General features: G+C 44.1%; 2 protein-coding genes across 2 annotated transcripts; both read left to right on the forward strand.

Annotated features, from left to right (window-relative positions):
- Positions 1-3,446: 3,446 nt before the first annotated feature.
- On the forward strand, positions 3,447-18,161 carry LOC119533904 (ATP-binding cassette sub-family F member 2). Its single transcript, XM_037835800.1, has 15 exons — positions 3,447-3,514; positions 4,174-4,378; positions 8,387-8,599; positions 9,053-9,235; positions 9,348-9,519; positions 10,709-10,804; positions 11,574-11,676; positions 13,046-13,141; positions 13,299-13,418; positions 13,514-13,603; positions 14,016-14,126; positions 14,712-14,774; positions 15,042-15,170; positions 15,935-16,138; positions 16,859-18,161. The coding sequence occupies exons 2-15, from the start codon at positions 4,219-4,221 to the stop codon at positions 16,994-16,996; spliced, it is 1,878 nt and encodes a 625-aa protein (XP_037691728.1). The 5' UTR covers positions 3,447-3,514; positions 4,174-4,218; the 3' UTR covers positions 16,997-18,161.
- A 462-nt stretch (positions 18,162-18,623) lies between these two features.
- LOC119535237 (histone H2B type 2-E1) lies at positions 18,624-22,896 on the forward strand. The gene is given in 4 exon segments (XM_037837712.1): positions 18,624-18,679; positions 20,225-20,265; positions 20,268-20,446; positions 22,576-22,896. Coding segments are annotated over 4 exon segments (513 nt in total). The 3' UTR covers positions 22,813-22,896.
- Positions 22,897-24,023: the final 1,127 nt, after the last annotated feature.

Raw genomic sequence — 24,023 nt, forward strand, 5'->3', positions numbered from 1 at the left:
AAAAAGCCATATTCTTTGATGCAATCTTGTGGGGCAGACAGAATAGTGGGGATTAAGTTGGAACGTTTGAATTAGGTTGTTTGCTTCGAGATGTGCCCCACCCAACTGTAGATGATAACTGATGGGATATTTCCATGGAGGTGTGGCCCCACCCATTCGGGGTGGGCCTTGATCAGTGGAGCCATATAAATGAGCTGGCTCAAAGAGAGGAAATGGAGTGCAGCTGTGAGTGACGTTTTGAAGAAGAGCAAGCTTGCTAGAGAGGAATGTCCTGGGAGAAAGCCATTTTGAAACCAGAACTTTGGAGCAGACACCAGCCTTGTGCCTTCCCAGCTAACAGAGGTTTTCCGGACACTGTTTGCCATCCTCCAGTGAAGGTACCTGATTACTGATGTGTTACCTTGGACACTTATGGCCTTAAGACTGTAACTGTATAGCCAAATAAACCCCCTTTTTATAAAAGCCAGTCCATCTCTGGTGTTTTGCATTCTGCAGCATTAGCAAACTAGGACACCAGTGCTGCCCAATAGAAATATAATGTGAGTCACAAATGTGAGCCACACCTGTAAATTTTAATTTTCTGGTAGTCACATTTTTAAAAAGGTAAAAAGAAATGTATATTTTATCATGTTACTAAATATATCCCAAACATTATCATTTTAACTTGTAATCAATATTGAAATCGAGACATTTTCATTCTTTTTTCCATACTAAATCTTAAAATCTGATGCATATTTTACACACACACATACACAACTCAATTTGGACTAGCTATATATGACTACAGGCTACCATATTGAACAGCCCAGTTCCAGACTCTTCAATTACTAAATTTCTAGATAATTCTGAATGAGATGTTTCTGTTCTTGGATCTAGGTTTCCTCATATATTAAATGAAGAGACCAACTGTTCTTGCTGCCAGTATTGACCTATTTTGCATATTTAGCCAATACTTTCCTCCTATTTCTCTCTACCACCTCTCTCTTTTTCTCTCTTCCTTCCATTTCCCCATTTCAGTTTACTCATTTCTTCTTTCCTCGTCCTCAGGTCTGTTCCCTGCAAGAGATCTAAACCCTTCTAAGTGGCTAAGGGATTTTCTAAGCTGCTCTCGCTGTGCTGAGGTATATTCTGCCCAGCAACTATTAATTCATGGAAAATCATAAATGTGATTGGCTGTTATGCAGGTGGCATCAGAGAAGTAACTGGTTAGTCTTTTCCTTGTCATCCTGAGCCCTTTTACAGAGAAGGAGTTCTGGAATCAGAAGATTCTAGCCTCAAATCCTGACTCTGGCTCCTACCAGCAGTGTGGGTTTATTTAATAGCTCTGTGCCTTAGTTTCCTAATCTGTAAAACAGTAATAATAACCACCTCAGAATTTGGGGGGGGGGGGGCTTGGGGGCGTGGGATTAAATGAGTTCACATAAATGAAAGAGCATAATAAACACTAATTCTCTCCTGCAGCCACATTCTTTAAATGAGGCTTGCGGGTGGAGACATATTGTAGATAGTGCTTGGTTGAGTGATTTTATGTGATCCACAACCACATGTGGAAACTTTGCTTCATACGAAAGGAATATGTGGTCAGTTAACATAGTCTACATTCTTTTTACCTAAAACAATGACTTGTACATAGTAGATGCTTAATATTTGTTAAATGAATTAAATCAGATAAACATCTAGTTTATTGGGCAAGGAATCTGAGTAGCAGGGAAGGCAAGAAAGAAGCCTAACAGAAGTCAACTGGCTACAACTAATAAATAACATTTAATAGTACTTTCTATGAACCAGGCACTGTTCCAAGCACTTAACAAGAATTAGCCTTTTTAATTCTTCTAACAACTATATGAGGTAAGTACTATCATCATTTTACAGAGGAGAGTATGTATTTTGCCCAAGTTCACACAGAGCTGGTATTTGCGAGCAGGCAGTTTACTCCCCCCCGCCCCCCCCCCCCGCCCCCGCCGAGTTCATGCCCTTAATTATGTTATGCTATGTGAGGTTCCCTCCTAGGTACTTAAGCAGCACCCAGAGTTCATTCCTTTTATGGTATTTATTACCTGAACTGTCATAGTCTATGTACTTTTCAAATACTCCTTATTGATTGTGAGCTACCTGAGGGCAGGGAGTGACTTGTCACCATTGTAATTCCAGCACTTAGCTCTTAGCCTAACATAAAATAGGCACTTAATTAGAAGTTCTAGGAAAATGGCATGGCACATTCAAAGGCCTGAAGGTGTGAAATAGCGTGACTTATTTCCGAACTATAAGCAGTTAGATTCTGCTGGAGCACCAAGTTTCAGGAGGAACAGTCTAGTAGCCAGATTCTATCAAGGAGGATGGGGTAGGTGACTCATTTTTTTTAAATGCAGTTTTATTGAGATATATTTACACACCATACAAACTATCTGAAGTATACAATCCCTGCCTCACAGTATCATCACATAGTTGTGTAGATGACTCAATTTTAAAAAGGGTTAAAGACCAGGGACAAAAAGATGCCCTTTTGGAGAATGTGCTCAGAGGCAGTAACAGCTTCCTTTGCCTCTTTCCAGCTGTTTCACTGATGGTGAGGAACTGCCGGACAGAAGCCTGGAGAAGTAACGGGGATCACAGAGGGCTTGCCCTGTATTTGAGCATGTACAATGTAGGCAATGAGAAGTCTGTGAGAGATTTTAAACGGTGAGACTCATCAGTGAGGCTAGTTGATGATAAAGCTAAACTCGGAGAGGGGGTCTTCTTTTTTCACTTCGGCGCCCTTCTGACCAGACGTACATGGTTTTGATGGAAACTTTAATTTCTGGAGTGGTTAGGCTAAGCGGATGTTCAGAAACAACGTTCAGCACCTCCTAAAAGTTTGGTTAACACTGGATCAGCCTGTAAAATTTCGGTGTCTTGAAACGAGGACGCCCTTCTTTCATAGAAAAATTCTTTCCTTAGCATCATTGTAGTGATACTTCTCTTTCCGGCCTCTCTTTCTCCAGCCGCCTCAATCCTTCTCCTCTTCACTCTTCCTATCGTTTCCTTCCTCCTCTCTCCTTTCCCCATTGTTTCGGCCCATTCCCAAGTGATGCATGCTGGGAACTGTAGTCGCTCACCCTACTGGCTGAGCCGATTGGGCGGCCCTACAAACTCGGTATCCCACATAGTGCGACAGATTTTAAGGAGGAGGGGTAAAGACTGGAAGACCCAGCCCGCTTATCCCAGGAGCAAGCTGGGAGTTGAAGTTTCTAGTCCTTAAAGTCGCTTGAGGGCAGAGGTTCTAGGACTCTAATGCTCCCAGAGCCGCGCGCATTTTGATGACGTCACACGAAGACTCGCGCCCCCTGGGATATGTGGTAGTTCTTGAGGAGAGGTTTTAGTCTCAGCCGCCGCCACTCGAGGACGACAGTTCCCAGGAGTCTGCGCGAACACGCGCCGAGAGCCGACCAAGGCTGTGATTGGCTGGTGAGCCGGCCGCACGCGGAGGAGCCGAAGAAGCTGCTCTGTTGCGACAGAGGCCGAGCGGCGAGGCCCAGTAAGTTGGGGTGAAGGGGCACCGGGGGGAAGGGTGCTGGCCGGTGAGGGCAAGGGAGAATAAGCGAGGGAGAAGGGTCGGGATGGAGGAGGCTGCGAGAGAGAAGAAAGGACTAAAGGAGAGAGAAGCTGGCGGGCGAAGGGGAGGGTTCGGACGATGGCGAGTGAGCAGACCCTTAGGGGACTCACTGGAGGGGAGAGCGGGTGCGTCCGGGAGAGAAACTGTGTCCGAGAGCTGGATAGTGTGGAGGGGGCGCCGGAGAGGAGGCCCAAGACAGAAAGGGTGGAGGAAGTCTGGGAAAGTGAGGCGGCCGGCTGGAGTGTGGAGAGCCAAGTTGTGGGGAAACCGGAGACAGGACCTCTGCTGAGGGACAGAACTTGGCCCCTAACTGGAAGCCCTAGAAGAAGGAGCGTTTTCGGAGTGAGGCAGTCCGTGGGGTTTGGTGGCCCAAGCTTGAGGGAAAAGATACTAAGATTAGAAGTGCGGCGGCGATCCCCAGAGTTGGCTTGGGAGACTCTGACAAAGTTGAGAGACACTAGACAGAGGCGAAGCTGGGCATCAGAGCATGATAGGGAAATTACTGAGAGGGATGGAGAAAAGAAACACACATTCTTACCAGTAAGCTTAGCGTTTGGGGGCATCTGTTTGCATTCCTTCAGGCTCCCTGAAAGAACAGTAACCCACCCCTGTGGCACATTATCACCATGCCCTCTGACCTGGCCAAGAAGAAGGCAGCCAAAAAGAAGGAAGCTGCCAAAGCTCGACAGCGGCCCAGAAAGGGGCACGAAGAAAACGGGGATGCTGTTACAGAACCACAAGTGGCAGAGGAGAAAAATGAGGAGGCCAATGGCAGAGAGACAACAGGTGAATTGAGGGAGATGTGGGTTCCTGGGATGGTTGCTACACCTTGCCGCCTGCCCCTGCCAGAGTCAGAGTCTTGATGCTGGAGGCAATGGAGGATATATCTGGTGCCATGGAACTTTTCCTGATGAACCAAACCGGTAGAGTTGGAGCTTGTGCCACCTCATTATTGATCAAGGAAACTGAACACAAGGTTCTCACATACTCAGTGGCAAGCAATTATGGGAGTTGAACTGCCTTGCTGCTCTGTTAGACTGTGAGGAGGAGGTCAGTTCCCCTGCCCCTTTCTCAGTTTCTCTTCTCTACACATGGTAGCTGGTATGCTGGGTTCTTTGCCACATTATAAGCAGTGACTATACCAACTGGGGAGTAACTTATGAATTGTTTTATGGGTTTTTCCTGGGAAAGAGCTGCCTCTCTGGTGTTTTTATATTGAAAAATATGTATTGAGCACTTCTCAAGTGGGACTATAAACACAGTCTTCCCTCAGATAACTTACTGTCTAGGTGAGACAACAAGGCAGTGGATGATAAAGAATAGTCCAAGCCCTTGGCAGTCCAAACCCAGTCTTCTTCCCTGCCCTCCGAAAACTCCCTAATCACACCTTCTGCATCCAGACTATTCATTGTCACTTGAACAGTCACCACTTTTCTGTCCTTTGATACACTAAGTTCTAATACCATGATTATTGTGCTAGTTACATTTGACCTTTCCCTTAAGGCCCAGCTCAAGCTAGCAAAGCCTTTCCCAATCAAACCCAACCTCAATATTTCCATTGACTTTTCTCTTGTGCTATCTTATCTTGTTATTTACCCTTTCTTATTGTTTCTTCATCTAAATTGTTTGATCATTGAGTGTAGCAAGCATATTTTTTGTAATACTTTTTTGTATGACCAGCCTTGTAGTTAGAGACACTAAGTAAATGTTTGAAGAAGAGGAGAGGAGAATTAGTAATGCACATTATAATAAGACTGATAGGAATTCAGAAAAGGAAGAGTTTAAAATGACAGGCTTAAAATACAAATGAATAGCACTAGATGAATGGAAAAAAGGATTCTGGAATAAATTTGATCCGAGAGGCTACTGTGGACTCCACAGAAGTCCCTTTCAACTCATCCCCCAAATAAGAGGGCTCACAGCACTCAAACATCCTTGCTTTGTGGGCCAATGTGAACCAGCTAAACTCTAATGCTTGTCTTAAATAGTCTCACATTCTGTAGAAGATTGAAATGAGTTGTCAGAGGTCACTTTCTTTTATATCTATACTGATGTTCTCATCCCTTACCACCAAGGAAGGCCATGTGGCAACTGCAATTAGTAAGGCTTTAAACATGGTGACCTGCACCAAACCCAGAGAAGAAAGTGGACCCAGCCTTGGGAAGAGGAGCAGATGACCAATCAATTTAAAAAGGCTGACTCTGGTTCTTGGTAGTAAGGAATGTTTTGAGATGGTTGGAAAGAAGACAGATCTCACACTTGAGAATCTTAACGCTCTAAGTGCAGAGACTGAAAACCAAAGACCCCGTATTACTGATATAGGGAAATTACAACTGGGTTCCCTGGGAAATTCTCTTTTCCTAGAGGCAAAAATGAATAAGAAATTTGTACTGACAACAGTGGACAGTGGTCTCAAAGTGAGATTGTTTTCTAACTTTCTAATTTATTCAGAAAGTACCTATGGTGCTGATGATTAATATTGCTTAAGTACCTGAGGGCTGGGGGTGGGGTGGGGGGAGGGCTGTATCTCCTGTAGGGGAGACCACAATTCAGTCAATACCATTTCCCCACCCTTGCACTACTCTAGCAGGGAATAAAACTTCCCCACAGCCTGACTTTCTTATACCAGCTTTCTCCCAGAATTCTTATTTTGGAGAACTTCCTACCGCTCAACTCTCTTCTCAATCATTTTAAACTCTCCCTATTCTGAATTCCTATCAGTCTTATTATAATGTGCATTACTAATTCTCCTCTCCTTCTCTTCAAACATTTACTTAGTGTCTCTAACTACAAGGCTGGTCATACAAAAAAGTATTACAAAAAACTATGGTTCCTATACTCAGAGATCAAACAATTTAGATGAAGAAACAATAAGAAAAAGTAAGTAAGATAAGATAGCACAGGAGAAAAGTCAATGGAAATACTGAGGTTGCGTTTGATTGGGAAAGGCTTTGCTAGCTTGAGCTGAGCGTTAAGAGAAATGTCAAATGTATCTAGCACAATAATCATGGTCTTAGAACTTAATGTATCAAAGGATAGAAATGATGGGTATGCTGTGTTCTAATAAAACTTATATTTATAAAAACAGGCAGCTGGCTAAATGTGGCCTGCTATCTGTTTGTTTGTTTTTTTTAAGCCTCCCCCCCCCACACCACCCCCAGCTAAGAATGATTTTTATATATACCTATATAATACTCTCAATTTTGCCCTTGGCCCATAAAACTTAGTATTTACAATCTGGCCCTTTAAGGAAAAGTTTACAGACCCCTAATCTAGACCATAAACTTCTCCCTACTCTGTCTTCTCAGCATCTTGAACAGGGATTGGCACAAAGTGGGACTGTGGGAATCCTGGTAACTCATCCATATGGAAAAGAGACTATTTTAATTTCTCCCTTCAGTCAAAGGTTTCTTTGTTTTTTACCTTGAGTCAAAAAGTATTCAGCAAGCACTTACATATATAACATTGTACTGAGAGCTGAGGTAGACACAGAGGAAAGGTACTGTGTGACCGCCATCCGTCTGGTGGTGCAATCCCTGCCCTCAGACCTGGCTCCCTGCAGGCAGAGCAGGTTTAGCAGCAGGGTGGTGATGGCACCAGCACTGTTCATCTCCTGACCTAATGGGATATTTAGAGGGTGACCTAGGACTGATCATTGCCATGTACCCTGTCCCTTGGAGTTGCTCTCCCCAAGGCTGGCTGTCCAAGGAGAGCACTAACGTGTCTTCCTTCCTCTACCCCATTTCTGCCATTCCTGAGGACAGACAAGCATAAGTGCTTTTCTCATTTCAAGGGCTCTCCTATAGTCAGTTAGGGAACATGGATAAAATGACAAAAAGTGAGAAATTACAAAATCTCACAGTAGTGGAACCTGTATGTAGTTTCTGACTCCTTCCTGAAGTTTCTTTCTCTTTTGGACAGAGCTTATCAAAACTCCCTGTACCCCCATTTCTTTTCCATTTTCAACAATACTTCTGGGCACTTTCCTTATGGAAAGGTAGTATATTGAAATTGTTAAGCTCATGGGCTTCAGAGTCATGTAAATCCTGGTTCAAATTCTGGTTCTGTCACTTACTAGTCTTTTTAACCTTGGTTAAGTTATTTAACCTCTTCATTTGTAAAATGGGGATTATAAAAGTGTATATCTCATAATGGTTATGAAAATTAAATTAGATGGTGACTCACCATGTAGTGCAGTCCCAGGCACAGGGTATGCTCAGTAAATATTAGCCAATTAATATTAGCCATTATGTAAGGAGTTCTTCACAGCCTAAAGATGTAGTCATGCCTGAAAAACCATGAAGGCAGAACAGTTAGTTCCTTGTCTCATATGGTCAGTTTGCCTCTCTGAAACCCTCCAGATTCGGGAACTTCTGGTTTTCTTAGCCCTGCCTGCATTGATCCCTCTGTGCATTTTTCATACTGGTCCCTTCTAGACAGCACAACTTCCTGGAGAATTGTGTGTCTGAAGCATCTCCTCATTTTGGGCATTAGGACTAATTCTTTAACACATACTCATGGAGGACAATTTAGGATTCTAGCCATTCCTCATGTAACATTTATATCACCTAAGAACAAGAGAAATTAGAATTGAAAGGACATGTATAAAGTAAAAGACATCCAAAAAAGCAGGTATTAGGGTACATCCATGTGCAGTATACACTGTTTAATGCTTATACAACATCTGAATCTGTTCAACATGCTCTTGAGCCCAGGCCCTTCAAGATGTGCCTCTTTGTGTGAGAGCTACGCCTGTTATACAGCCCTCTTCTCAAACTGCTTTTCTGTCCCCAGAAGTGGATTTGCTGACCAAGGAGCTAGAGGACTTTGAGATGAAGAAGGCTGCTGCTCGAGCTGTCACTGGTGTTCTAGCCTCTCACCCCAACAGTACTGATGTCCACATTATCAACCTCTCACTCACCTTTCATGGTCAAGAGCTGCTTAGTGACACCAAACTGGAATTAAACTCAGGCCGTCGCTATGGTCTTATTGGCTTAAATGGAATTGGTGAGGCCCTTGGAAGTCAAGGTGGGAGGTATCTCTCCTTGGCTCATCTGTCACTCAGCAAGTATTTATGTAGCACCTGCTATGTACAGAGCAAGGAGTTTACAATATGGGTGGGAGACCAGATATGCCTGGAAAAGGAACTAGCAATACAGAGCAATATGTGGTAAGTGCCAAATGAGTAGTTACAGTAGGTGCTTGAGAGGTTGGCAAGAGGAGGGGCTGGTAATTGAAAAAGACTTCCCAGAGGAAGGGTTGGACAAGAATTGAATAAAAAATGAAAGGATATCCCAAGTATGGGGAGTAGTAGGATTTGAATGAATGAAAGGAAGAAGGGACTCATAAAAATGGTGAGGCTACTGGTGTGGTTGGAGTGGAGGAATTGGTACATGGGAATGGTGGAGAAAATTGTGTTGCATTTCCTCTTCTTTCTCCATCCTTTACCTGCCCCCCTAGGAAAGTCCATGCTGCTCTCTGCTATTGGGAAACGTGAAGTGCCCATCCCTGAGCACATTGACATCTACCATCTGACTCGAGAGATGCCCCCTAGTGACAAGACACCCTTGCAGTGTGTGATGGAAGTTGACACAGAAAGGGCCATGCTGGAGAAGGAGGCTGAGCGGCTGGCTCATGAGGATGGTAGGGCTCCAGACCCAGGGGGAAGTGGGCCTGGTCTGACTAAGATGAAGTGGGTGTGGGCTTCCTCTAGGGAAAGCCCCAGGGAGCCTCATGGGTCCTCCACTTCCCACAGCGGAGTGTGAGAAACTAATGGAACTATATGAACGCCTGGAGGAGCTGGATGCTGACAAGGCAGAGATGAGGGCTTCACGGATCTTGCACGGACTGGGTTTCACACCTACCATGCAGCGCAAGAAGCTAAAAGACTTCAGTGGGGGCTGGAGGATGAGGGTTGCCCTTGCCAGGTGAGTCCCTCCCTCCTATCCTACCTTTTTGTAGCTCCCTGTGTCTCTGAGGGTTGAATGCTCATGCCAGTGGAACTATTTAAAATGGGAAAATGGGTCAATGGCCACTAAGGGCCAAAAGGGGCACTTCTGGCACAGTCTTTGACAATGTGGAGAGCGGGTGGCATGTGTGAACTAGGCAGTGAGCTTCCTGACTGAAGTGGTCAAGAATAACTAGCACACTTTTTATGGTACCTTAGACCAGCCATAGGTAATATGGTGGAGTAGGTCTTCCTGACTCCCTTTCCACTCTTTCTGTGCTTCATTCTTGCTAATTCTTGCTATAGAGATAAAACATTAGACAATTATTAAGCTATTTGTCTTTCCTATCCTCTGGTGACCTGGACTCAAAGTGAGTTTCTATAGACCATCATTTCCCCTAGAAATCCCCCCAAAGAATCTCTAATTAATTTATTGACTCCTCACATGCCGCTCACTCCACCATTCTGTGAATGTATTGATGAAATTTGATGCACTGCTTTATAAAGCTTGCCAGTTTGTATTTTAGAACATTAGAGCAGTAGTTCCCAAGTGCTAACAAGGATTAACTGCCTCGCATTCATCTAGGGAACTTTTAAAGAGCAGAGTTCCCAAGCTCTCCTTCAGATCTGTTGAGTCAGTGTTGGAAGATGGTATGCAGAAATTTTATCTTTAAAAAGCTCTCCAAGTGTTGTGTCTGCATGTTTGGAACCAGTGCTTTAGAGTCTGTCCCCTTGCTTCTACTGTCTTGAGATTCCACTTTTAAAAAAGAAGATTCCTTGGCCTTCTTGTTAGACTAGTCTGACAACCCCATGAGATGGACCTAACCTTAGGACTTCTTGCTTTATTAATTTATTTCTTCCATATGCTTTGGTCTTCCTCATGGTACCAACCTCAGTGTAAGAGACTTGAGGACTCAAAAGGACTTTTAGAGCTTTCTCTCCAAACTCAGTCATCCCTCTACTTCTAAGCCCTGTTTTCTACCCTTTAATCACTGCTCTTCAACTCTAGTTTCTCTTCACGTTCTCCCCTTTCCTCTGACGTATACGATCCAGAATTGATTTTAGGACTCAAGCCAGGGCCTGATCAGAATTGCATGAAGCAGGCAAGTTAATTACCTCCCAGCACCCATTATACTGAGATGTCCCTCTGTCTCCTTTCCTGTCCTTAGAGCCCTCTTTATTCGACCCTTCATGCTGCTCCTGGACGAGCCCACCAACCACTTGGACCTAGATGCTTGTGTGTGGTTGGAAGAAGAGCTCAAGACGTAAGGGGGCAAGGATAGGGGATGGGAATTGGGATTGGGCAGGTCCTGAAGGGGAACTTGAGCAAAGTCCAAAGGAAATGGATACCCAGAAACCATACTGATGATTAGAGCAGTGAGAAAGAGAACTGAAGTAAGGCCAAAGTGAAGGTCAGATTGAAAAAAGTGGTAAGCAACAGTAATAAATTTTATTCTTAAATGTATATATATCATGTAAAGGGGACTGCACTCTAAGATCATGATGCAGTGACAAAGAAAAGTAATGATCCCTCTATGGCTAAAGAACTGAAGAACCTGGAAAATTGTGCCAACTTTTTAAGAATGTTTTTAGTGGTCTCTGCAATGACTTAGTGCCATCTTTAAAAAAAAAGCACTGAGTCCTTTATTGCATCTATTCCAATAGGTGCAATTCTTCCCACCCACAATCTTATATACATTTGTTTTCTTTATATTTGTATATGTACACTTTTTTCTTTTTAACCATCACTATTTCTACCAACTCCACTCCATTATGTTGACAGTTAGAAAAGAAGATTGAGGAAATTCAGACTGTCTCACCATACTTTGAAAAGATCAAAGTACCCTTACGGATACTTTGTGCAATGGTGGCTCAGGTGCTTGCTGAGAGCTGGGAATTGGACCAAGCTAAAAAGGGTTCTTGGGCTTAAAGATGAGAAAGGATGAAGGTTTTCTGGACCTGATTATCAGTTTACCTATTGCAGGCTGTGTCCCATTTGTGAGTATCTCCCTGATTGACTCTTTGGCTTTACAGTTTTAAGCGCATCTTGGTCCTCGTCTCCCATTCCCAAGATTTTCTGAATGGTGTCTGTACCAACATCATTCACATGCACAACAGGAAACTGAAATATTATACGGTGAGTGAGCCCCAACTTCTCTCATGCTAATCTCTATGCTTACCATTTCTCTCAAGTTCTTTAAACAAAACAAAAGACTTAGCAGCCCCTTTCTATCTATTGCTATAAAAAGATATGGACATGCTCCACTAATGATGATTGTGTTGTTTCTTTTTATTATTTGATCAATGTGATTTTATGCTTTAAATTATCAATTTATTAATATTTTCAGCATATAATAGATGCTCAAATATTCTGTGGAATAAAACAGTGAATGAACAACAACAAAAATGATACAAAGGAGTCCTGTAGGCTCTTTTATTTTAGTGCCAAAATATTTGCTTTCAGGCTTTGGGTTTTCAGACTGTATATATGGTATATGTTTGCCTTATGGCAAAGAAGTTGATTTTTCATGGTACCCAGGCAGGCCCTGCTCCCCCTCCTCTGTCCTCTTGAATAGCTACTTAATTCTGCTTTATGAGAGTCAACTAATTTACACCTCCTTCCATAACCACAGAAGAGAGGTGGTCAGAATCTTGACAGCCCACTTTGGTGCCTTGCCTTTTCATTTTTTATATTTTAAAAGATATATAAAATAGAAAATGAAAAATAAAAGCCCTCTTCCTTCCTAATATTAATAGTTTTTTATATAGCCTTCCAGAAATATCCTGAGTATTTGCAAACATTTATAGAAAATTCTGTGTATATATATATGTTCTTTTCTCTTTTTACAGTTGTAATCTTAATCATTCTATTTGTAGATTACTTCTTTAACATATCTTAGACTGCTCTTTATATCAGTATATATAAATAAGCCTCATTTTTTTCAGTGACTGCATAGTAATTTCATTGTATGGATACCCTGTAACTTATTTGTTAGGCCCTTTTTGATGGATATTTAGGTTGAGTTCAGTGTTTTTGCAGTTAGCAACCATGCAGTCCAGTTTTGCAGGGTTTGCTAGGTGCTGAGTAAATCTAATTAGTCTAATTAGTCTTCTGTCCTGGGGGCCAGTTCTTATAGTCTTCATGATACTTCAACCTCTAGGGGTGGGAGGTAGAAGGAGATGCTGTTGGAAGGCTCTGAGCCTTATAACATCTATGTGACAATAGCTACCGTGGTCTTCAAGTCTACTTTCAATACCATATGTATCTTTATGGCTAGTCTGAAGATTTGATCTGGATCTCAGGTCTGGCTAGGCTAAGAGTAAGAGGCAAAAAGACCTCCGATTCTAGGTTAGGATGAGCTTCTTTAATGCACTTCCTCTTTTCCTACCGTACAACCTTATAGCCAGGGCTACGTCAGTGCCATACCTCATCCCCCTAAACTCTGAGAACCCAACACTGAAACCTAGGCCAAAGCATCCTGCCTCACCGGCATTTTTTCCTGCAGGGTAATTATGATCAGTATGTGAAGACGCGACTGGAGCTGGAGGAGAACCAGATGAAGAGGTTTCACTGGGAGCAAGATCAGATAGCTCACATGAAGGTAGTGTGATTGTGAAGCCAGGCTCACACTCTCTAATCTGAAATGAGCAGGAAAGTTGAAGGAGAATATTTGAAGAGTTGGGGGTAGTGGCGGTCATTTCTTACCCTGTATTTAAGATGAGTTGTCAGATACGCTGACCCTTTCTGGTCTCTTTCAGAACTACATTGCTAGGTTTGGTCATGGCAGTGCCAAGCTGGCTCGGCAGGCCCAGAGCAAGGAAAAGACGCTACAGAAAATGATGGCATCAGGACTGACAGAGAGGGTTGTGAGCGACAAGGTGGAATATGATTGGGGGCAGGGAGGTGGTCTTAGGGCTTTGGTGAGGTGGATGAGAAAGGAACTGACTTGATATATGCCCTATCTTCCTCCTAGACATTGTCATTTTATTTCCCACCATGTGGCAAGATCCCTCCACCCGTCATTATGGTGCAAAATGTGAGCTTCAAGTATACAAAAGATGGGGTAAGTTCAGGCCATTCTGTGTGTGTGTGTGTGTGTGTGTGTGTGTGTGTTGGGAGGTTAGAGGGCGTATTTTACAAGATGAGTGTCAGATGCCTGCAAGGTTCTCATATTCTTCACTGACCACACATACTAACCCCATGTGGGAGGGGATTTTTCAGGCATGGCAGATGGGGCGCATCATCTAAGTATACTCACACTGGCCGTTCTTCAAGTACTTGGAAGGGAAATTGCTCAGTTTAGATGGCAGGGTGGAGGTAGTGGGTTGGGGTCTGCCATGAAATCTGATTCTTTTGTTCACTATCACCACCACCACCTCCACTGGTGACTGAGGTTTTAGGGGGTTGGTCTGCCTATCAGAGTAGAACAGTATTCTAGCATCGTGTCCATATCTCTCTCTTACTGCCCACTGCAGCCTTGCATCTACAACAATCTAGAATTTGGTATTGACCTTGATACACGAGTGGCTCTCGTAGGGCCTAATGGAGCAGGAAAATCAACTCTTTTGAAGCTGCTAACTGGAGAGGTATGGTACCAAGTTGGGGTGTTATATCCGAGAGTTTAGATGTTTCCTTTGTCCAAGGAAGAGGGAAATTATGCAGGGGCCACTGCTCTTGGAGGGCTTGAGCACCCTGATGGTAGTGACCCTTCTCCTGGAAGGGTGGGGGAGGGGCAGTAGGTGGAAGAGTGAGAGAGAATGTTGGGCAGTGCTGAGGCTTGGGGCTGTATTCTGGGGGGAGATGGAAGGGGAGTAAATGGGGGAGAGAATACATACGTTTCAACATTTTTCTGTTTTCAATCAGCACTCCAAATACAGAAGTTCTTTGTTATACAGAATGATAGGTTCTATAGTAGACATTTAATAATTATTTAATAAATTGTATTGAGTGTATCTTTGCCTTCCTTAAGAACATCTGTTTCAGTATATCTTCCTAAATATTTTTAGAGTGGCCAGAATAGTAGTCTGTGAGTTGGTGTAGTATATTCTGTTTACGAAGTTATATGAGTCTTGTTCAGTGTGAACATGTGTTTGTGTCCCTCCTCTGCCTGTGTCTGCTTCCGACTGGGTTTCTTTTTGTGTGTGCTTATGTTATTCCTTTCTTCTTTCTAGCTACTGCCCACAGACGGGATGATCCGAAAACACTCTCATGTCAAGATAGGGCGTTACCATCAGGTATAGGCCTGGGGTTGGGGAGTGTTGTCCAGGTTGTAGGAATGGGTCTGCATCTGGCCAAGTCCCAGTCTCCCCAGAGAATTTCAACCCAGTCAGTCCTATCTCCTCCCTGAATCCTTAACAAGTGCCTGGAGAACCCTGGAGGTCACCACAATGAGGAGGCAACAAGCCCTGGCATAGCAGTAGAGAGTTACTCAGCCAGTAACCCTAGGTTCCTTTTGAAGCAGGATACCAGTTACACCTGGGTGGGTTCCATTTTTCCTGTAGCATTTACAAGAGCAGCTGGACTTAGATCTCTCACCTTTGGAGTACATGATGAAGTGCTACCCTGAGATCAAGGAGAAGGAAGAAATGAGGAAGATCATTGGGCGATATGGTCTCACTGGAAAACAGCAGGTCAGTGGAGCAGGATGTGGGGAAGAACCTCTCCCAGATAATTGGGAGACCTTGGCTGGATGGGTCATAAGATCCTATCTTGGCAACCCAGGTTTGAAAGCCATCCCAAAAGTCTCCTCCCTTTTATTCCAGCCCCTGAAGATCTTGCTGCCTTTCCTTTACTGTTTTCTGTTATAATAGAGCAACAAAGGAGGGAGGGAAGGGATATTCAAGATTAGCCCTGGACAACTTTTCTGGGATCAAAGAGATCCTAAGGAGTCTACTAGTCCCAGGCTAGTCTAGGTTCTTTTACAGTGGGGGCATTTTGGTCTTATTATGAGGGAGGAACATGGCTGTATGTGCCAGTCTCTGACATTCTCCCAGGCTTTAGGAAGGTCCCAGGCAGAAAAGCAGAAAACATCATGAACCGCAGTGTTTGCGAACAAGGGAAATTGAAACCTAGAAAATAAATTCCTAGGTTCAGATCTGAAACTGAAGATCCACTAGATTGTTCCAGTTCATTAAGATTTAAGGGCCAAGAGAGAGTGAAAGGTATGGCTTGGTAAAAGCAAGGGCTTCAGGTTTCCAGATTTATCCCTTTCAGGCCTTGGGAGACTAATGGCTGTGCCACCAACTTACTCTGTGATCTTGGGTCTTTCTGAGTCTCACTTCTTTCCAAATGACAATATTAACAAAAGAACTGGGGATGGAGAGAGAGGGCGGTGTTTCATGCTGTGTGGTTGTGAGTAACACCAAGTTATATATATATATATGGTTCCACTCAGGTGAGCCCAATCCGGAACCTGTCAGATGGGCAGAAGTGCCGAGTATGTTTAGCCTGGCTGGCCTGGCAAAACCCCCACATGCTCTTCCTGGACGAGCCCACCAATCACCTGGATATTGAGACCATTGATGCACTGGCAGATGCCATCAATGAGTTTGAGGGTGGCATGATGCTAGTCAGCCATGATTTCAGGCTCATTCAGCAGGTGAGAGCTCCTGGCTGGGATGTGAGGCATAGGAGAGAGCATCTAGGAGAGACTTGGGGACAGCACAGTGTGGCACAAGGACACTCAATATATGTTAACTGAATTCAGTGAAGGGACTCAGGGCATAGACAAGAGTAATGAGTTTCAGATCTTAGGGTTCTTTGGGGCTACCCAGAAGGCCTTAACTGAAATACTGTATTTTTTTCAGTAGCTACTTGGGGATGTTAGCAGACTTGGCATTTTTGGCCAAATTGGGGGAGTGGGTTGGGTAGAGAACAGGGTGCTTTTACTAGTTGTCCCAAGATCCTTCAGCCCAGAAACAGTAATATACTAAGAAGAATTTGGATTACAAAGGGCCACCACCAGTCATTGGTGGGAAAGCTACTTCTCATTTCTCTGAAGCTTTAGGTAAGATGGGGGGTGGCGAAAAGGAAGCTCATAGTGAACCCTCTGAACAGATCTAGGCCCTGCTAGGGAACTGAAAATAGGAGTGACAGAGCAGTTCTCTGGCTTGGGAGGCTTCACAGTCTGCTGGTTATAGTACCCTTAGATTAGACCATCCAAAGAATTTAGAGATTGTGAAACAGTGAGCTGGATAGGGAGTGGGGGTAGGGGGTAAGGTTGTGGAATTTTCTTGCTGAAACCCCCTCAAAACAGTCTTCTGGGTATGGCTGAGGAGGGTGGACTGATGAGGATTGAGTCTATGATTTTGCTTTCTAGGTTGCACAAGAAATTTGGGTCTGTGAGAAGCAGACAATCACCAAGTGGCCTGGAGACATCCTGGCTTACAAAGAGCACCTCAAGTCCAAGCTGGTTGATGAGGAGCCCCAGCTCACCAAGAGGACCCACAACGTGTGAGCCCTCTGCCCAGGCTTGGGTCAGGAGCTCCATCTGGGGACTAACAGCTGCTACCCTGACCAGCCACCAGGACAGGACCCTGGGGCTACACTCCTGCATTGCTGCAATATTGCTCCCCCATAGCCTCTCCCCTGCCTGCCTCAACCTGCCTTAGCTGCACTCTGTTATCTTATCTACAGCTGGACAGTACCTGTCTGTTTCTTATCCTACTTCCAGTTACTTTTGTCCATGTCTGGACTCAGTTGACCGTTCCCTCCAGTCCCTTGCTGGTTACCTTACCTGGATAGTGATGCAGCCAGAGGCACCTGAGGGTTAGCCCAAGGGCCCGAGCCCTGGATCTGGCCCGTGAAGGAGCTTAGGATCCTCGTTTTCTGGTTTTTGGTGATGTTGGAGGAATACCCCCAGCCCCACCAGCCCCATTCCTTTCTGCTTCTGGTTTGGAGCTCTGAATCAGGGTGTTAGGCCTGGTCAGTTTTTAAATAATTATTTAACAGTGTAATTTCTAGACCTGCGTGACATCTACAAAGTGTCCAATAAAGAAAGAAGAAGCCATGGTCCCTACCTTCGTTCTCAGCTCTCAGGGGCATTCATTCCGCTCCTTGCAGTGCCAACATTCACCTTCCCCTCAGCAAGAGCTGGGGCAGGAGTCAGTGGGATGTGTGTGGGCTGTAGGAGCTGGAAGAGAAAACTGGATTTGGGGGAGGAAGTGCCTAGTGTTGCCAGAACTTTCTCCTACTTCTCCTGAGTAGAAATTGTGCATTTTCTTAAGCCAATGGTTCACAAACTTTAGTGTCTGTCAGCATCATCTGGAGGGCTTGTTAGATCACTGATTGCTATGTCTTGCATTGGTTTCTGGTTCAGTAGGTCTGGGGTGAGGCCAAGAACAAACATTGCTACGATTCTCAGTTGATGCTGATGCTGCTGGGGTGGCTGGGGGGATGACACACACCTTGAGAATCACTATCCTGAAGTTTTTCAGTGTGATCTAGCCTCTCCTGCCTCATGATAATTGGGACACTTGGTAGAAATTTGCGTTGCTGGGCTCCAGACCTGTTGATTCCATCTGATGGGAGTGAGAGGTACAGAAATGGCCAGGGTTCTGTGTTTTTATACTGAAGTTTGCAAACCACTGTTCTTGATGGAATATAGAAGTTTTATCATTTTACCTGCCTGCCGTCTTAATTTTCATTAGCGCTGTCACAATTTACTTGTAGCCCAGGCCCTGCATAGCTCCTCTAATTCTTTTTGAATTTGAATAGCACTTCTGGCCTTTGTGCCATCAGGCATACTAGTGACTACACTTACCAATTTGAATTCATTCCTCCACCTCTGAAACTTCAGCAGTCTTCCCTTAGGGAAAGCATATAGTCATGATTTTTCAGTACTTATATAGTATGTCGAACACTATGGAGGAAAAAAATAAGTCCCAGATGGCATCTCATCCCCCAAGGAGTTCACAGTCTGTAGGAAAGCCAACAAGATCAGAGAACAAGGCATAAATCAGATGCTAAATTATGAGATAGTAGGCTACACAGAGGTTTTCAAAGGGGAGGGGAGTTTCGTGGGTAGTTGCCCAGGAAGGTGGGATTGGTGCTCCAATTTGAAAGATGTGTAGGATTCACCTCAGATGGTCTCTAATTCCAAGAGCTGTCCCAAGCAGGAGGAATGGCAAGAGTGCATCTGGTGAGAAGCTGCATCTGATACCAAAACAGGCCAAGTCTGAGTGAGGGATTTGACTGCTCCCCCCACCTGATCCTCGACTTGCCTGGCTTTGCTGCTTTGTTCCTTCAGTGGGGCCTGGAGGAAAATGGCCTGATTGAGTCAGCCCTGCGTATTCAGGGACTTGGTTCAGGGGAGAATGGTATCCAGAGAGTGAACAGTTGGGACCGTGGGAACAGTGAGAGGAGAGCTCCTGTCACTTGAGCCAAGGAAATGAATCTGAGTATTTTTAAGAACTCCATTCCAAGTCTGTTGGGGTCTCCAGAATAGTGTATCTGAGGTGCTAAAGGATAGACGGTCTTAGAATCTAGAGGAGCAAAAGTAGTCAGCTTATTTGTTGAAAACAGAAAAGTCATAGCCAATTTTGATAATTCTAAGAATGCTTTAAAAGCTCATAAAACATATTTCTACAAATGCTTAAAATTAGCAGTTCCTTATTTAGGATTAGAATTGCCTTCCTAGTCTTCTTTAGCATGTAAGATGTAATCAGATGCTCAGAACTGGATGAAAAGAGAAGTTGAATGGGTTTTGGTTGCTCAGGGCACTACTTATGCTTGCTTTCACCCACTAACAGGTGATGTTTGTCTTTGGTACTCTTTCCCCATCTCTTCTGACTTTAAATATCTTTTCCCCCAAGCCGATATTGTTTATTTTGCTCCAGGATTCTTTAATCCTAACAGTCAAGAACTTGAAATGGTTGTTCACACCTAGGTATGAGACAACCAACTTTCTCCATCTAAGCTGGCCTTTTTCTTTTCTTTGCAGCTAGCTCCTACATGCAGACCCCTACATCATCTGCTTTTATGGAAAGCATTTCTTTCTCCGCCTCTTGCTTCTACCAGTCCATCCTAAACACCCTCCATGTCAGACTCTTCCCAACCTACAGTGGTTTCCCAACAGGAAACGAGGCTCAGCCTTTTGCCCCATCCTCTACCTTCAGTCTAGCCTCTCCCTATACTCTGCATATGTTGTTTCCACTTTCTATACTTTTCAGTTTCTCTTTCCCCAGTTCTTCCCTTTTAAATTGTATCCATCCTACAGGACCACCTTCAAATCCCCATTTACTCCATAAAGCCTCTGGCTACTTGAGGCTTTACAAATTTTTTTCTTTTCTGAGTTTTCCTGTGCTTACTCTCAGTATCTCACACTTTAAGTCTTTTACTCTTCTCTGATTGTTTAATGTGAATCAGTCTTGTCTCTTCAACTTTATTGTAGGGCTCTATGGGGAGAGAGTGCCTTGTATTTGTTCTGTGCCTCCCCACCACTTTGAACCATGCTGATCAGAGTGGTTGCTCAAAAATTATTTGTTGGTGGTGTGAGGACTTTAACCTGTATGTAAATACACTAGGAGATTGTTGGGTGGGGGGCAGGGAATTGGTGAAGGCTTTCTTAACCCAGACAGGAAATTACTTGGGGAGAGGAGGGAACAATTACTTTCTTTCAAGATTTAACCCAGAGCATGTTCTAGAGAGGGTTGAACCTAGCCCCTCCCCTACCAGTCCTTCCCAGGTGCTTACCCCCAGCCACACCTGGTGGAGCAGCCGACTCCATATAAGCGGCTCCAAGGAGTGGGAGGAGGCTGTTACCTGGAGCAGAAAGATGAGTACAGAGCTTGGACAGCAGCAGCAGTCTGGGGGCAGAAGGGGCCGTAGTTCTGGGGACAAGAAATCCAAAAAGCGTAGCCGGCGCAAAGAAACCTACTCAATGTATATCTACAAGGTGTTGAAACAGGTGAGAGAGTGGGGAGCAAGGATGTGTGTGTGGAATATAATGGTAAAAGGTACTTGAAAGGGCACTGGACTGGGAGTCACGACTATGGATTGTAGTCCTAGTAGTGAGACAAGTGGCCTCAGGCAAGTCCTGCCTCTCCTTTTCAGCTGGTTGAACTTGATTTCGAGGGTCCCTACACTTAGCATCTGCTGTGCACCTGTGATATGCAGGAGACATTTAAAATGTGCCCTTATCACCACCACCTAGAAGCCCAAGTGGCTTTTGGACAGACAAGATTATGTGGAACATTAGGTAGGATACAACTGAAGGACAGAGGAAGATCCCATGAAAGTACCAGGCTGAGGATAGATGATCAGCTGCTAGGCACACGTACAAGCAAGTATTAGTGGTGGCTAGAAAGAGAAGCAATTAGTGTGAACTGAAGTCTTGGAGAAGGCCATCTAGACAAGCGGTGCTCAGCTCTTTAAAGGGCTTCAGTATTGGCCTACTTGGATAGATGAAGAACTTGAGGTCCATAGAGATGCTGTGGTCTTATTGGGTCACGTGACCTGATGGTGGCAGAGGCCAGACTCCCCTGGCTCTGGGCAAGCCCTTTGCACTTCCTGCTTGTCCCATTTTAATCTAGCACATGCTACGAGATGCTCTTTTGTGTGTCCTGCCAGCCAGATGAGAGACACCCTTGAGATGCAGCACACTGACAAACATTTTGAGCACCAATGGGTATCCCAATGACCAGTGTGGCTGGAGGATCCAAAGCAACCTAGTCTCAAAGCCACTGCCCCGTTCAGCAGAGCTGGGTCTGGGAAGAGACCAAGATAGCTATATTGCCTGGCCTTGGATCACTCTAATCCAATCTGCCTAAAATTCTTAACCCTGCATTAACCTCTGTCTCCAGTCTGAAGCCCATTTAGCAGTTTTAGTGAATTGACAACTTGGAGCTATGGGAATGCTTTAATTGTGGGCGGGGCCAGGAGGCAGAGTCAAGGGTTCTGAAGATAGTACAGAAGGAGTGGGTATTACTGAGCCCTGCAGCTTAGCTTAACTTGGCAGCTCACAAGTCAATGTGAATAAATTTAGGGTTGCATCAGGATTGGACTCGCAGGGAAGTGTGCTATTGAGGAAGTTAACCCCTTTCTCCAAGTATTGCAAAAGTTAACTTTTGCTGAGAATACCAACTGTTTTTCACTCAGGCAACTCTTAAGGATATTAAGGTTGTGATGACAACAGAAGAGATTTAGTTAAACTAACCCTGTATCAACTACAGGTTTCCTACTATTCATGACAGCCAGAGGCAGTAGAAAGAGCATGTGTGTAGCAGGAGTTCAGAGTTTCGGGTTCCAGTTCTGTCTCTACCACTAACTTGATGTATGTATTTGGGAAGTTATCTCCCATTTTAGAGAAAAACAGTTAATGTCTATCTTACTCATATTTTAGGATTATATTACCAGTTCCCTACCATTTGTTTTGCTAGAGATCACCTAGTTTAAAAGCTTGTGTGACAGATGACACAAGTGCCTTATTCAAATAGTGATTTCATGGTACTGCTACAGACAGAAACCTGAGTCTCCTAACTAGTCTGATGCTGTAAATGTGTTATATAAATGGGTTCTTTGGAGAATAATTTGCTAATAACCAAGTTAAGTGCACAAATCCTAGGAATTTAACCTTCATTATGCTTATACAAGTTTTCCAAGGTGTGTGCTTACTATATAGCACAATCTAATAGCAAAAGAACAAACAAAATCCCTAACTTGCCATTAAGAGAGGAATGGTCTTAAAAGCTCTGATTCTATCCATACTATGAAATGCTGTGCAGATACATTAAATGAAAAAAGTGAGATGCATCTATAACTGATTCCATTTGTTAATACAGATGCTTATGTGCACTTATATACAAGGAACTTAATAATGTCATCTCCTGGGGTTGGAAGGGATATAATAAAAAGAAAAGGGAAAAAAAAAAAACCAGGAAAAAAAACCCTGTTTCCATGTCTCTTGGCGTCTGGAAAGAGGCTGGTGAGATCTTGCATTCCTGCCTCTGGCTTTCTACCAGGCCCCAACTCGGGTTGAGGTTTGAGGAGCTGAGCAGAACCTCTGTGTTAACAAGCTGGTCCTGCTGCTTCTCCCAGGTGCACCCTGACATCGGCATCTCTTCCAAGGCCATGAGCATCATGAACTCCTTTGTGAATGATGTGTTTGAGCGGCTGGCTGGAGAGGCTGCCCGGCTGGCCCAGTACTCTGGCCGAACCACACTGACTTCCCGGGAAGTCCAGACAGCTGTGCGTCTGCTGCTACCTGGGGAGCTGGCCAAGCATGCTGTGTCTGAGGGGACCAAGGCTGTCACCAAGTACACCAGCTCCAAGTGACCTAGGCCTTAACATAAATAAAGGGTGAACTGCTCCTGTGCACTGTGATGATTCGAAAGATGGATGTGTGAAGCAGGGGTGTGATCTGTGGGGAAGAGGTAGCATCACTTTTATGGCTACTACAGGAGAAATAATACTATTCATAATTTTAAAAAATTATGGGTAACATGATAGTGCTTTGTAAACATATGAATGTTATAACTTGTGAGCTGAAGTAGGACTTGAGATCTGGACTAAAACCCTGGGTTTGCTGCTGGCTTTTTTATCTATATAACCTTTCTGGGCCTGAAATTCCTTATGTGTGTGAGCTGTTTCAAGGTTTCTCTCAGCCCTAACAGTCTACAATTTTGTGATGTCATTTCCAGCAAACTACCATTGTGTGCTATATGAAAGGCCCTGTGCTGCTGGGCTCAGGGGCCACAAAGATCTATTCTTCAAGTTATAAAACATGAAGGCCCAAACCAACTTCTAAATAACCTGCTGAGAAACTTTTTCTTCCCCTTAATTTCAGAACAAATTGATGGAAATGTTTTTGAGACTCCTAACTCCACCCCTCCCCAATTTTATTTGAAAAATTTCAAAGCTACAGAAAAAGTGCAAGAGTCTACAATGACTACTCATCTGTCCTTCACCTAGATCCACCACTTAACATCTGACCACATTTGCTTTCTCTCTTTCTCAGACAGCCTCTTGTGGGCACATGACCTTTAAATTCTCCTCCAAGCTTTGAGGGAGTGGGGTGAAGGGACAGGATTTAGTAAACAAGTCTGAAATCCTTTATTATATTCCTTTGTAATTGGATAGACTCAGCAGGTTGTCATCTTCAACTTGTACTGAAAAGGCATCACCTTCTGATAATAGCTGACATTTGAATGCAATGCTACGTACTTCACAAAAGTGTCTTCTCTTAACAAGCTTCTCAGCGAGATCTTATGAGATGAGAACTAATCCATGTTTTGATTATACAGCTAGAAAGGGGCAGGCCCAGGCAATCTGGCTTCTGAGCCTCGACTCTAACCTGCTTTTTTTCATACCCTGCTAGTCAAGGTATGATTCACAGACCAGCAGCAACTACAGGACCTGAGAGCTTATTAGCAATGCAGAATCTTTGGCCACATACCAAATCTTGGAATCAGAATCTGCATTTTTAACAAGATCAGGTAATTCTTATGCACATTAAAGTCTGAGAATTCCTAGTCTCTGGGTCCTTC

Source organism: Choloepus didactylus, chromosome 5 (assembly GCF_015220235.1).
Source record: "Choloepus didactylus isolate mChoDid1 chromosome 5, mChoDid1.pri, whole genome shotgun sequence".
Taxonomy (NCBI): domain Eukaryota; kingdom Metazoa; phylum Chordata; class Mammalia; order Pilosa; family Megalonychidae; genus Choloepus; species Choloepus didactylus.